Genomic DNA, 13,668 nt, shown 5'->3' with positions numbered 1-13,668 from the left:
TATAAGTTTTAATTGTCGTATAGATGAGTAGATCGTCTGAGTATTGTGAGTCTATTGTCTTTCATGTTTAAAATGTCAGCTTAGTTTCCATATTGATTGATAAATCATCATATTGCCACTGTGTCAATTGCTTCTCAACTACATTTCAAGCTTATGGTCTAATATCCTCATGTCCTTTGTCCAGTTTGAGCCACATGGTCAAGTCAAATCACATTTATTTTTATAGCTCATTTTATATTCTTTCAAATGTTCTCCAACTCGTGGTCTGATAATTCTCCTGGTGTCCTTCTGTCCAGGATCAAGCCGCACTGTGAGGTGTCCAATGCCTTTAAGAAATGGCACATCGCCTACCACGGCACCAGCGTAGGAGCCCTCCGACGCACGCTGGACCTCAGCCAGCTCCTCCCAGGTCTGACACAGAAGCCTTATTTGATGTTTACACATCTTTTTTAGTTATTTGACCTTCACTTTTCCCTTTTTCAGGCTTGCTCCAACTAACTGTTATACCCATCTATCCACCCAATTGGAAAATAGAAATACTAATTTCCTTCTATTTACTAGCTGTTTATTCCACCAATCTCATCTTTCTAGATATACACCCACCCACTCACCCACTCGCCCATCAATTCATCCACCCACCCACCCATCCATCCATCCATCCATCCACCCACCCACCCATCCATCCATCCATCCATCCATCCATCCATCCATCCATCCATCCATCCATCCATCCATCCATCCATCCATCCATCCATCCATCCATCCATCCATCCATCCATCCATCCATCCATCCATCCATCCATCCATCCAACCATCCATCCACAGATGTATCTACAAACTCAACCCTCCATTGGAAATACACAGTACATACTATATAATTACATTTTTTCGACTGATGCATATTTAGTAGCTCATCCTATATTTCCATCCATCCATCTTCCATCATTCTCATCATCATCATCATCATCATCATCATCATCATCATCATCAATTCCGCCCTCCACCCACTCACATGTTGACTTTCTTTGCCACAAATCCATCTCTCTGTCCAGTCGCTTCTCATGTGTTTCCATCCATTGATCTCTCGGCCTGTTGGCCTGTTGGTTGGCTCATGCACTTTCCCCATGTGGCCCTTCATTAGCTAGCTGTCCTCCCTCCTGCATTGATTGGCCCTCTCTCACAGAGCTTCTCTCTCTCTCTCTCTCTCTCTCTCTCTCTCTCTCTCTCTCTCTCTCTCTCTCTCTCTCTCTCTCTCTCTCTCTCTCTCTCTCTCTCTCTCTCTTCAAGAGCTTATCTCTCCCTCTCCCCCTCCCCCCCCTCTCTCTCTTTCCCTCCCTCTCTCTCAATGGACTGACGCAACATGAGGATGGAAAATGTAATTGAATAGTGGTTATGGGGAGCTGAAAAGCCCTCTCTTCAAACCCTGTTTATAGCGTTAGGCATGTTTAGGGGTATGGAGCTGTTCCTGCACTCATCTCTGATGTAATGGCATCATCAGGTCATGATGGCATCTTTTCACTGTGAGTCATTTGCATTTTATAGCCACGCTGCCCTGCCGGGGTCACTTGGAGCTGTATTTTTAGAGGTTGACGCTTGAATTACAAAGACAGTCAATGGCATACAGAAGATTATACAAAGACTTATGAATACAAATTGGGTTGAGAAAAAGTCATACACTTTCCTGTTCTTTTAACACTAGTCAGATCCTGTATCATCATATTTATATCATATTTCACTTATTGGATCATCTGCCTGAATCAGATGGAATACATGTGTGGCAGAATTGTAATACTCTGAATCTGGAACCTCAGTCTCTGGGGACACAGCAAGGAGAGCCGTAAAACACCTTTTGAAGTTATGAAGACAATTTGCCGTGTAAACTATATTTTGACAAAATATTTAGTAACTGCACTTAGCTGGGACAATACTGTCCTACAAAGGCAAAGAGGTGTTTGAGCTGACCGTCTGATCATGCGTCCCTTCCTCTTCCACAGCTGAGTCGTCGTCCATCTTCACGGTGTCTCCGGTGAAGACGGAGAGCCAGAGCAGCTACGGCGAGCCAGAGGAGAACAGCGCCCCCGAGAGGGAACGAGAGAGGGAGCGAGAGCGGGACAGAGACAGAGACCGAGAGAGGGAGAGGGAGAATGAGCGGGAGCGGGAGAGGGACAGGGACGCGCCCCGGGTGCAGCTCTCGCCCACCATGCGCTACTCCGGACTGGAGGTCTTCGCCCCTAAAGTGCAGTAAGTGTGAAGGAGAGGCAGAGGGAGCTGTGAGCAAGGGATGCTCTCTCTGCCTTAACTGAATGAACTTTCCTTGGTTGGTTCTGTGTCACATCATGTCATGTCATTCCTGTGCCTAGATTATTTCACTCAGTTTACATTTCATTCCAGATAAAAGTAGTTCAAAGTTCACGCTTTTCAAAAATTACTAGTTCTTCCATAGTTCATAATTGTTTATAGTTAATAGTTCGTTCATAAATTCAAAAATGATCTAGTTCATAGTTTATTTTTGAAAGAGGTTGTTCTTAGCACTGTTCTATATCATTGGCAAAGCCTATATAACACCACAGACAGCATTTTTTTTAATCAGCACAGTGAAAATATATGTTAGATGTCATCTTCTATCATTGGGCCTCTTTGCCAAAGGTACCAATTAAGTACCAAAATAAACTCCTTCATGGTTCGTTCATCAGGCAGTAAATAGTGTGCTCAGTTCACGTCCCAAATGATGAACTAGTTCATGAACTATAGTCCATTGAACTAGTTCAGGTACAACATTGCCTACAAGAATTCTGTAATATTCAAAGGAAAAAGTAGTTGGAGTTTAAGATGACAGTCTTGTTTCTCTGTCCTCTCTTCCTCTCCCGCCAGATTCCGGGACACGCGGTCGCACCGCTGCCACCAGGCCCAGGTGGCGTTGCAGGTGTGCGTGCGGCCCGGCTCCTACAAGGCCGGCCCACAGACGCTGGGCCTCAGCGAGCCGCTGGACCCGCGCTTCAGCAACGCCGAGATCGAGTGGGTCACCAAGGAACGCGGCGGCACCTTGCTCTACGGCCTGCTCATACGGGTGGAGTAACGCAAAGAGGACCTGAGGGAAAGCACCTCACCGTGGAGGAGGGCGAGGGGGGGAAGGTTCTGCGGAGAAGAGAGCGAGAGAGAGGGGTTGGTTGGTGCTGGGGATGGATGGATGGATGGATGGATGGATGGATGCGTGGATGAGCAGGGATGACGGAAGGATTGTCGTAATTTAAAGAACGCCCGAACAAAGAAGACGACGAGAAGATGGTGTGAAGTGATGGAGGGGCGGAGGTGTGCCAGTTTTGTGCCTCCTTTTCCTGTTCAACCAAAATAGTATCTCCCTCTTCCTCCCTCCACACCCCCGCGCCCAGCTACCTAAGCAAGCCACCACCCGTCCAGCCCCTCTCCTCTCCTCTCCTCTCCCCTCCCGGACCTGCCCCCATCGTGTGTTATTTTTTACAAAGCAGCCACACTCCCGAGTCTCGGTGGCCAGACTCCTGAGTCCCGGCTCTCTCGATGTCTCTCTCTCGCTCTCTGGTGAGATCGGAGTTCAGAGAGATCAGAGATGCAGCCTGCACTTTATGTTGATTGAAGACTGGAGGGGAGGGGGAGGACTTTAAAACCCAACAAAACGAGCTCACAACAAGAACAAAATCAACACAATAGGGTCACCGCACCACCGGTGCACGGGCCCTAAATCAGTAACTGAAACCTTTCGTTCTGCTTTTGCGCAGGTTTTAATGTATTCCTTCCCCCACCACGGTTGTCCTAATGTGGGATTTACTGTAGTCCTGTCCTATCCCTCCCTCCCTCCAAAGCCCTTATTTGTTGACCCTGTTTTGGATATAAGCTGGAAGACCCTGCTCTCTCTCTCTTCTATTAAGGGGGGGTGAGAGTGGGGTACCGAACCCCCCCCCCCAACCACACCTACCCAAACTTCCGCCTTCCTGATGTCGGAGGTTGGCCTGGAATCCTGCGGACTCTACTGTTCAGCTCCTCAGCTCAGGCTAATCCGGGAAATTTTTTTTTCAAGGAAAAGCGAAAATACAACTTTTCACTGGGAGGAAAAATCGACTTGAAGAAGAAAAAAAAACCTTCAACAAAACCAACCAAGTAACAATTTAGCCAACAAATGAATACATCATCACAACAACAACAATAACAACAACAAACTGACACAAAGACAGAAAAAAACTGAAAATAACAAAAAAAATCGACTTGAATATCAAACTGAGATCAGGAAGACGACAACTTCAGCAGCCTGTTTTTAGGAGGAGGGGAGTATGGAAAGCGTTGAAAAAAAGAGGAGAAAACTAAACAATTAAACCCATGTTTACAGGCGTTATGACATACTCTCGGCAGCAGAATTCGAGCAGCTGAACACACAACTTTGCTCATCCTTGTTCAGTTTCCTCCTTGTGCTGTCTCACCACAGTCTTGTCTTTTGTGTTCATTTGTTTGTTTATTTTTTTGTATGTTTTTCTTTTTTTTAATCGGTTTTGTTGTCTTTGTTTCAGTGCCATCCACGTGCAAGCTTGTGTCTTGTCTCGGTCCTCCCAAATGGCAGCCATTTTGAGTCAGTCAAGACCCTCTTCCCCCCCGAAGCTGAAAATGTTTTTAATTTGCCACCCCTCTTTTTACAGTCTTCTCCTTCTCGCCATGGGTGCAAGTCAAACGACCTTCTCCCATCCTTTCCTGGTCCTCCCATCCTCTTGTCTCGGTGTTGTCCCGTCCTCTGTGGAGGAAACAATAAAGATCCCTCGCTGTTAACTAGCGCAGGGGTACGTTTCTTGACAACATTGTTGCTTACTAAGTTAGCAACTTACTCAGTTGCAGTGCAATTTCCCATTAGCAACTTAGTAAGTTGCTAACTGGTTAGCAACAACGCTGCCAAGAAACGGGGTCCAGAAAGATGTTTTGAGGGCTTTCCTCCATTCAACACGTTGATTGCATATGAATGCATATATTGTGTTTTTGCAAGATATTGAATAACCTTTGATCATCAATGAGGAGGAGCCTGGAGTCACAAGGCAGGAGGCCACAGGAAAGGACCTTAGGAAGTGATTTGACTTGCACCCAACGCCTTTAGCTGTCCAGTTTTACTACGCAGCCCCCCTTGCTGTTCCTTAATCAGCTAAATTTGCATTTCGTAATTTAATAAGGCCTGCAGTTATTGCTCTTAGAGCAGCATCTTGGCACAAGAGCACATTTTTACTCAAGGAAGGGGCATGACAAATAATAACCAAACATAGGTTTACCAGCGAGCTGTCTAGACTGTTATACTGCTCCCTTCAGCGTGAACAGGAATTACATTGCTAGTTAAATTAACTTTTAAAAAAACACTTTACAGTGTTGCTGTTTTGGCCGTGATTTCATTTCAGCTCATTCATCTCATCTCCCATCTTGACTGCACTCTCTTGTCCAACCTATTCTGTGTTTCGTCTTCACGTAGCTCTTTTTCTTTTGAAAGTCTTCCTCAAAGACCCATGGATGTTGAGCACTGTTTGAGAGGGATGCAGGTTACCGCAGGTCAGACAGTGCCATCAAGTGTGCCTCTCTGGTGCTGTGCAAAGGATCTTGGGAAATGTAGCCCTTCGTCTGAAGGACGTAGCGCTCTTATGTGAATGTGAGTGTTTTTTCTTTTCTTTTTTTGAATAAATTATTTTTTTCGTTTTGCATTGAAAAACAGCTAACATACATTTTAGGAGTAATTACACTCCCTTTTGTGAAAAAAAAGAAACTAAATTGATTGTATCTCAAAATGTGGCAAAGATCCTTTTCAGTGCCCCTTCGTTTTCAGTGCCCCATAGCAAATGTTTTTTTTTGTTGCCAATTTGATATTTAAAAGACTTATTTTTTAACCAGCACAAATGAATTGTTTTGAGCTGACCAAGTTTTGATCCACTTACTAACGTGGGGGCACGTCAGTTTTACATGACAATGCGATGGTGAGGACAGACTTCCTGCTTGCAATGTAAAAATCATAATGTGAAAACAGGGTTTTGTTTTGGACCCAGTTGCTGCTTTTTTCAGTAATTAATTTGTATTCTTTGTTGTAATTTGTATTCATGTGTATGTTTTTGTTTGTTCCAGTTTTTTTGTTTTTGTTTGTTTGTTTGTTTGTACAGTGCAGGCTGTTACACACTACAAATCATATCTTCCTGATTTTGTTAAAAAAATCAAAACACAAAAAAGTCCAAATAAAAGAGACTGTATGCACATTATATGAAATGCCTCAACATGACATTTTGTACTGAACAAAATGTAATACAATCATTCCATATCTATATATGCTGGTAAGTAAAACACCTCTTGAAAACACGTTTGTATTGCTCATGGTATAATAAGTACGTATGGTAGTAATGTATACTTAATGGCAGAAACGACAGTTCTATGAAGAAAAGGTCCGATGTTCGCTGGGCAAAGAACAAGGGGGTCACTCCAGTGTCACTTACAGTAGAAATGGTGTGCACGTGTACGCCCACTTGGCTTCATGCAGAGATTAAAGGTACGCCTCATGGATTGTAATGTTAAAACGATGATCATTTCCAAATCATTTCAAAGTGTTGTGTTCGGTGTGGTCCCTCGTGTTATCTCCACTTAAATCCAAGTGGGCAAAACTGTGTGTGTGTGTGGGAATGAAGCTCTCAGCCAGGTGCTGTAATCCCACTTCCTGTGTGTGTGTGTGTGTCTGTTGCAGTATTGCACCAACCGCTAATGATCCACAAGCACAGGAGATCCATTTTCAATGGTTTTATTTGGAGTAGGAAAAAAGTCCATTCACTGACATGTTATTGCAGTGTTGCATATTTACTCAGTCATACCTTGTTTTTTTTGTTGTTTATTTATTTATCCAAAAATAACAACAATGAATTCTTTAAGGCCAATAGTGTTTGCTTCACCTGTTTAAAACCAATAGTTTCATTTTTTTAACTCCACCACCTCCCACTGTTGCCCTTTTCACATTTATACTACACATACGGTACACATGCTCACAACTGGGGGATATTGATGAAAGCGATTTAGTGACTAATCTGTGTAAGAATAAGTGGTAAACCTTCTAAAAGAAGGGCGCTTGGCTTGTTTCCGCAAGGAGAAGGAAGCCACAGGAGTTGTTTTACAAGGTTTTACCATTAGTACTCCGTTCTAGTTCCATCGAGTTCTAGTCATTAAACTACTTGCATGGAATATCCCTCAGCACCATAAGGTCATGAGCCCAAGGGGGAGGAGGAGGGGATGGGAATGGATACAAGAGTCTGTTTTGCCCCCAAAGTCAAGAGGGAGTAGTCTAGGTACTAACAAAAAAATAAAATGAAACCACATAGAATTTAGTGCAAAAAGAATAAAAAGACTGTTCCTCTCCTTAAAAAGGGGCAATAGTTTATCAAACCTATACATATTACATTACACAAACCCCCACCACCCACTTCGTACAATTGAGAAGACTATGAAACCAATCCATTCTTTCTTGCATTGCATATTCTGACATTTTCATTTCGGAGAATCTCACTCTCAAAAGAAAAACGAAACAAAGATCCATCCTTCAAACGTTACCCTATTTCCAAGGAAACAACAGGCACCATGTAGTGGGTTAACATCACCCAGGGATCAGTTTATGTGTGTGTGTGTGGGTTTGCCATTTCAAAATCTTCAATACAGTGAAGGAACTGCTAAAGCCACTGCTCTAGCTACAAACTCAGTAGCGCAGTATTCCCTCTCCAACCTCCTCCACCAGCAGGACCTGATGGAGAACTGTGGTTGTATGCTGCTCTGCTTGCGATTCAATGTGACCATTCACGATCTAGCATATAAGACGTGATGGTGAACGGTTCATTTATATAGCTGGTTTCCAAGTTAAAGCATGGTAATTATTTTAAAAACAAAACAAAACGAGGTGACATAACAGATTGAGGAGGAAACAGACATCATGTAACAAAAGAATTCAAGCTTTACCCCATTTCTACCCCCTCAATACAAACAGCAGAGATTGACTCACACACACACACGCAATGTTACAAACATACAGAAAACGCTTTCATGTTCCACACACGCACACGCACACGCACACACACACCCTTCAAGTTAAGAAAGGTAGAGCGAAAATATTAACAACCGGGTCATTCTTTACTACGGTACATCTCCATCTTAAGTCACTGCTCTTTTTTTTCTATAGACATCATCACAGCTTTTACTTTCAAAAACATAGAATTAGAAATCCCCACCGAGATTCCAGCTAGCATTTTAAAACGTGGTAAAAAAAATTAAATAAGCCAAGAAATAAATAAGATAAATAAAGACATAAAACGAGAAACAGACCACAGATAAAATAAAACAAATTGCAACCACACATGAAAATGTACTTTTACTTCTAGTTAAGCTTGCGAAAGTTGTATTTGGGGCCTGCATTTCTAAATACAGTATCAATTTTCCCCCTCCCAAACCGAACTTGTAAAAAAATGTCAGTGCAAAAGGGACGAAGAAAGCTACAGGAGAGGCTGAGGTCCAATGAGAGCCCTTTTACAGGCTTGAGAAATCGAAGGGAATAGGTCACCAACATATCAACTTGTCACCCACCCTCCTGGCTCCTAAAAACTGTTGCAAGTGTGCTTAAAATGGTTCAGTATGCTGATTCAGGAAAGCTGCAAAAATGCTTTTTGAAGAGCTTCTTTTTTCAAAAATGCTTTTTGAAGAGTTTCTTTTTTTGGGGAAATAATGAAACAAAATAAAAACAAAACAAAGATCAAACACACATTACATTTCCTATCATTTTGGTCTGTAAATAAAAAAAGGAATTTAAAATCCATCCTCTCTGAGGATCTGTTTACATTAAAAACGCCATTTTAAAAAGACCTCCCTGCCCCATACACATTTAAACTTTTTTCCTTCATTAAGAGTGATTGAATTGGAGCCTGTATCCAAGGATTTCGAAGTAAAAGAGAGTACAGTACAGGAACACGGGGACAGGATGATGTTGGGAGGTTTCTTATGGTCCAGTGTGTTTGTGTGCAGCAGTAGCAGCATCAGAAATCCCCCCCACCCCACCCCCAAGACTGCGGAACAAGCGACTGAAAACGCCTGCAGAGGACGAACAGAGAAAGACAAATATAGAGAGATAGAGAGAGCGAAAGAAAGGGAGAGAAGGAGAGCTTATGGACTGGGCTGAGGCCACTGTTTTGAGGGACGTCCTCCGTACTCAAGGGAATGCTGAAAAGGACGGATGATCAAAGGTAAGAAAGAAAGAAAGAAAGAAAGAAACAGGGATGGGGCACAATGGCATTAGAGGAATAAGAGTCCATTTCTTCTCCCTGGTAGTCTCTCCCATTTTGCGCTTGTGTTTCAGCTATGCCTCTGTTTCAGAACTTCTTGGGGCCCCAGGCGGAGGTCTGTTTGGGGGCCACTCCGCTGCCGAAGGTGGGGAAGTCCTCAGCACTGCTCATGTCCGGAGCCTACGGAGACCACACACACACACACACACACACACACACGTGAGGACACAGGACACAGAATTATCGTTAACACTTTACTTGACGCCGGCGTCATAGTCGTAACACAGTCATGGACGTGGCATAAACATTATGTCCAGGTCATGACCGTTGCCATGGAGTGACACCGTTTTGACACTATTATGACACTGCCATGTCATGTGTATGACGCCGGTGTCAAGTTAAGTGTAACCGAACTATCTGGATCACTTTCTGGTTCCCATTTTGTAACTTTTTTTCTTTCAATACCACAAAAACTGTTGCATTCTCAGAGGATACACATGCACAATGTTTTATAAGACCATCATTTCGCCTGCTGGTACGGTAACCAGGTCAATTTTCACAATCAGTACGTACGTATACATGCAGAGCACAGTCGAGTTATTGCCATTAATTACCGGTACAGTAGAGTAGTTTATTTGTCACATGCAACGCTGTAACCTAGATTACAGCTGGTAGAGAAATTACTGGATATATCTCCGCAACGTGCAGTAAGTGCTATGTTATAAATGTTTTGTCTTTCATAGCTGGTAACTTTTGGTTACTCCTAGAAGGGAGAGTGGGTCCAGAGAGGGGAGTGGCTGGCCAAAAGCCTGACTAAGGTGTTTACATGCCAGCATTCTTATTCTGTCCGAATGTGCCACAAAAATAGGTGCTGGGGTAATTGCGAATGACCAGCGGTCCACGTAATATTTATCCCGCATGAATCACGCTCCAGTTGTGTATACTTGGCTTTTAAAACTCCAACTGCAGACTAAGCTTATACATTTAATTCAAATGTCTCTTAAGTGCATGTATATGCACTGAATGTGTGGTGGTCTTACCTTGCTGCCCGGTGCGTTCCAGGGAGCGTCTCGCACCACAAAGCCTTTAGCAGCCCCCTTGCTGTCGTCATCTCCGCCCCCCATCCCCCCACCCGTCGACCGGGATGGGGGCTTCATGTAAGCAGCCATGGTCTCTGACTCAGTTACCGTCAGCATCTGAGAGAGAGAGGAGCAAGAATGAGAGACCTGGCCAAATTTCAGTTGGATGTAGGAACAAGAGATTCTAACTCGTCATCATCCACACTTTTGGTCCAAATAAAAAAAAACATTTTCATTTGTCAGACCTCTCCATGTTGTCCATTCTAGCCTGTTAGCCTCCATCCTTACAACTAGAGCCATTTAAAACATTGCCTGAGAGGAAAAAACATTGCACTTTTGTAGCCGTCTGAAAGAAAAGCTGTGAGAGCTGTCAAAACAATGCCCTACTGGACAGCTGGCACCTGAGGCAATGTTTTACACAACTGTGACACACGCACACGCACACGCACACATGCACATATTTCAGAATGAACATTAACATTCCAAGTTAGCACTAAGAACACACCATTTCCATCATCTCATCTTCCTCCAGCTAAACACCCACACAAACAAACAAATAAATAAATAAGCACACACACACACACGCATACACACAGCACTGTAACTCACATATTCCTCCTCCAGGTTGAGGAGGTGATCGATGGCGTTGTCCACGTTTTCGGGCAAGCCAGTCACAGTCACTCGGTCGGGCTCATCGGAGCCGGGCTGAGGAAACCGGATGTCCACCTGCAGCAGATCACCACAGCACCACAACACCAAGCTAAGCCACTGAACAATCACGTACAAAGTCAACTAGAAAAGCGCTCAGAGAGCGTGTGCACCTTCACCCTCTGGTGAACAGAAACAGTCACGCACTGCAAACGTACTAACAAAGAAACATACACATGTGCGAACATTCATTTTACACTCTGTGTTGTATCAATACACATAATTTAAATAAATTTCTGACAGAGCATACAAATTATACACTGAGGTGAGTTGCTTTTTCTATTTATCTGTATTAACGTTCATCGTATTCATTGCTTTCTCCATAGAGTGCACCAATGATTCTTAGGTCCATCATGATGTAAGTGTAATGTGTAATGTCCATGTGCTGAAAAAAGGTGTGTGAGACATATTTCATATTGATGAAACACACTAATATGCTAATGTTTACACACATACTCAAAGTCAAGGACACACACACACACACACACACACACACACACACACACACACACACACACACACACACACACACACACACACACACACACACACACACACACACACACACACACACCTCCCCTCCCCTCCCCTCAGTTGTTTACCTTGAACTCGTCCATGAGTTTGCGTATGGCCTTGCCGCGGGCCCCTATGATGCGTGCGTGTACGCGGTGGTCTAGCGTGACGTCATTGCTGACCATCTCCTCCAGCTCCGCCACCAGCTGCTCGATGGCCACCCGCGCCTCCTCAGCATTACGCTCGTAACCACAGATCACAATCACGTCCTGGAGGAGGGGGAGAGAGAGAGAGAGAGATGAGAAGAGGGAAGGGTGTGTGATGTGTAGAGAGAGGCCGGGAGAGAGAGACAGAGAGGTTTGTAGAAAAAGTGAAGGAGGTAAGAGGGATGGGGTAGGGACGCAAAAGAAGAGAGAGCGAGAGAAAGAGAGAGATGAAGATGTTATTCATTGCAGAGAGGAATGAAGGGGTGTCCAGGAGCAAACATTTAGTGGCCACCACAGCATTGCACTCATACCCACCAGATCACCATCACATTCTGGAGAAGGGGAGGAGGAGGAGGAGGAGTGTAGGAGGAGGAGTGGAGAGAAGTGAGGAGAGGAGAGAAACATAACAAATCCCATAGCCTGAGATAACTAGAATCTAAGAAGGAGAAAGGGAGGAGAGAAGACAAGTTAAGAGGAGAGGAGAAGAGATACGATAAGGAGAGGAGATAAGATAAGAGGAGATGAGAGGGGAGGGGAGGAGAGGGGAATAGAGGAGAGGAGGAGAAGGTGAGCTGATGAAAGGGAGTTGTAGAAGGAAGTGGGTTGAGAATAGGAAGAAGGAGGAAGAGAGTAAAGGACACAGGGGGAGGGAAAAGAGGAAGACAAGGAAGGAGGGAGAGAGAGGACAAGGACGAAAGAGCCTAAGGGGGAGGAGAGGGACAGATTGGAAAAAGCAAGTGGTGAGAATTTGGTGCAGAGGTTATGAGAAAAATGAAAGAAAGAAAGAAAGAAAGAAAGAAAGAAAGAAAGAAAGAAAGAAAGAAAGAAAGAAAGAAAGCAGCAATGAGGATGGATAGATGGAGGGGAAAAAGGCAACAGAGGTAAAGAGCCGATACGAGACAGGGATGAAAAAGATAATGAGCATTGATTGGACGGATGAGAAAAAGATAGCAGAGGTGAGAGAGGGGAAAGGAAAAAATAATGAAAAACACAAGGAGTGAGAATGGAGTGAGGGAAAAACACATGAATAGATACAGATACATAGAGGACAAAGAAGGAGGAAGAGGGCAAGAAAGCAATGAGAGAGAGAGAGAGAGAGAGAGAGAGAGAGAGAGAGAGAGAGAGAGAGAGAGAGAGAGAGAGAGAGAGAGAGAGAGAGAGAGAGAGAGAGAGAGAGAGAGAGAGAGAGAGAGAGAGAGAGAGATGGGTTGTGGGATGAGACATGACAAGTGTCAGAACCACAGCAGCAGATAATAGATCTAGGTGACACCGGGAAACCTTCACTAAAATTTTATCAATAACACCAATTACAGACAGTCACACACTTGCATACAAATACGGACATACATACTCACTCTCACAAACACACACAAGGTGAGACCAGGAAACCAAAAATATATGAATAAATTGAATTACACACAAAAAACAGACACCTTGACACACACTTAACCACACCTGTATACAAACACCGAAATGTACACTGTCCAAAACACACACAAAAGAAAAACATGCTCACACAGACACACAAACACATACCTGCTGTTCGTCTCCCTTGTCGGGGAACTGCACGTTGACGTCATGGTCTTTGCGGATTTGGGAGATGACGGCTCCTTTGCGACCGATGATTTTGGGATGGAACTTTGGCGGTACGGAGAGCGTGATTTTATAGCTTCTTAGGGCCTGTGGACAAAAAAACCCCACAAAAAATTACAATAATTAAAATCAATTATTCACTACCACTGCAATAAAAGACTGCTAAACTATTCTTTTTTTTACTGTATTAGACTATCATCTACACCTATTGGTATGCGCTCGGCTGGATTGAGAGCATGATCCTCAATTGAATTACATCTGTAATGCCAGCCAGGACGAACATCA

At 43.8% G+C, this 13,668-nt stretch overlaps 2 protein-coding genes across 5 annotated transcripts in view; one reads left to right on the top strand and one right to left on the bottom strand.

The window, feature by feature from the left end:
* Nucleotides 1-5,691, top strand: part of neurl4 (neuralized E3 ubiquitin protein ligase 4) — a 79,347-nt gene extending 73,656 nt beyond the window's left edge. For all 3 annotated transcript variants that reach the window (XM_063187157.1, XM_063187156.1, XM_063187153.1), the window contains 3 exons: nucleotides 297-409; nucleotides 1,995-2,241; nucleotides 2,872-5,691. In XM_063187157.1, coding sequence (XP_063043227.1) covers nucleotides 297-409; nucleotides 1,995-2,241; nucleotides 2,872-3,076 — 565 coding nt within the window. In that variant the 3' untranslated portion in view covers nucleotides 3,077-5,691. The remainder of the gene's footprint in view (nucleotides 1-296; nucleotides 410-1,994; nucleotides 2,242-2,871) is intronic.
* Nucleotides 5,692-8,660: 2,969 nt separating this feature from the next.
* The window catches only part of hdlbpb (high density lipoprotein binding protein b), a 42,067-nt gene continuing 37,059 nt past the window's right edge, over nucleotides 8,661-13,668 (bottom strand). For both annotated transcript variants that reach the window (XM_063187158.1, XM_063187159.1), the window contains exons 24-28: nucleotides 13,327-13,470; nucleotides 11,674-11,853; nucleotides 10,973-11,089; nucleotides 10,325-10,480; nucleotides 8,661-9,464 (exon numbers count right to left, since the gene is read on the bottom strand). In XM_063187158.1, coding sequence (XP_063043228.1) covers nucleotides 9,372-9,464; nucleotides 10,325-10,480; nucleotides 10,973-11,089; nucleotides 11,674-11,853; nucleotides 13,327-13,470 — 690 coding nt within the window. In that variant the 3' untranslated portion in view covers nucleotides 8,661-9,371. The remainder of the gene's footprint in view (nucleotides 9,465-10,324; nucleotides 10,481-10,972; nucleotides 11,090-11,673; nucleotides 11,854-13,326; nucleotides 13,471-13,668) is intronic.

The sequence above is a fragment of the Engraulis encrasicolus genome, chromosome 21 (assembly GCF_034702125.1).
Source record: "Engraulis encrasicolus isolate BLACKSEA-1 chromosome 21, IST_EnEncr_1.0, whole genome shotgun sequence".
In the NCBI taxonomy this organism is placed as follows: domain Eukaryota; kingdom Metazoa; phylum Chordata; class Actinopteri; order Clupeiformes; family Engraulidae; genus Engraulis; species Engraulis encrasicolus.
This window is presented reverse-complemented; position numbering and strand designations above follow the sequence as displayed.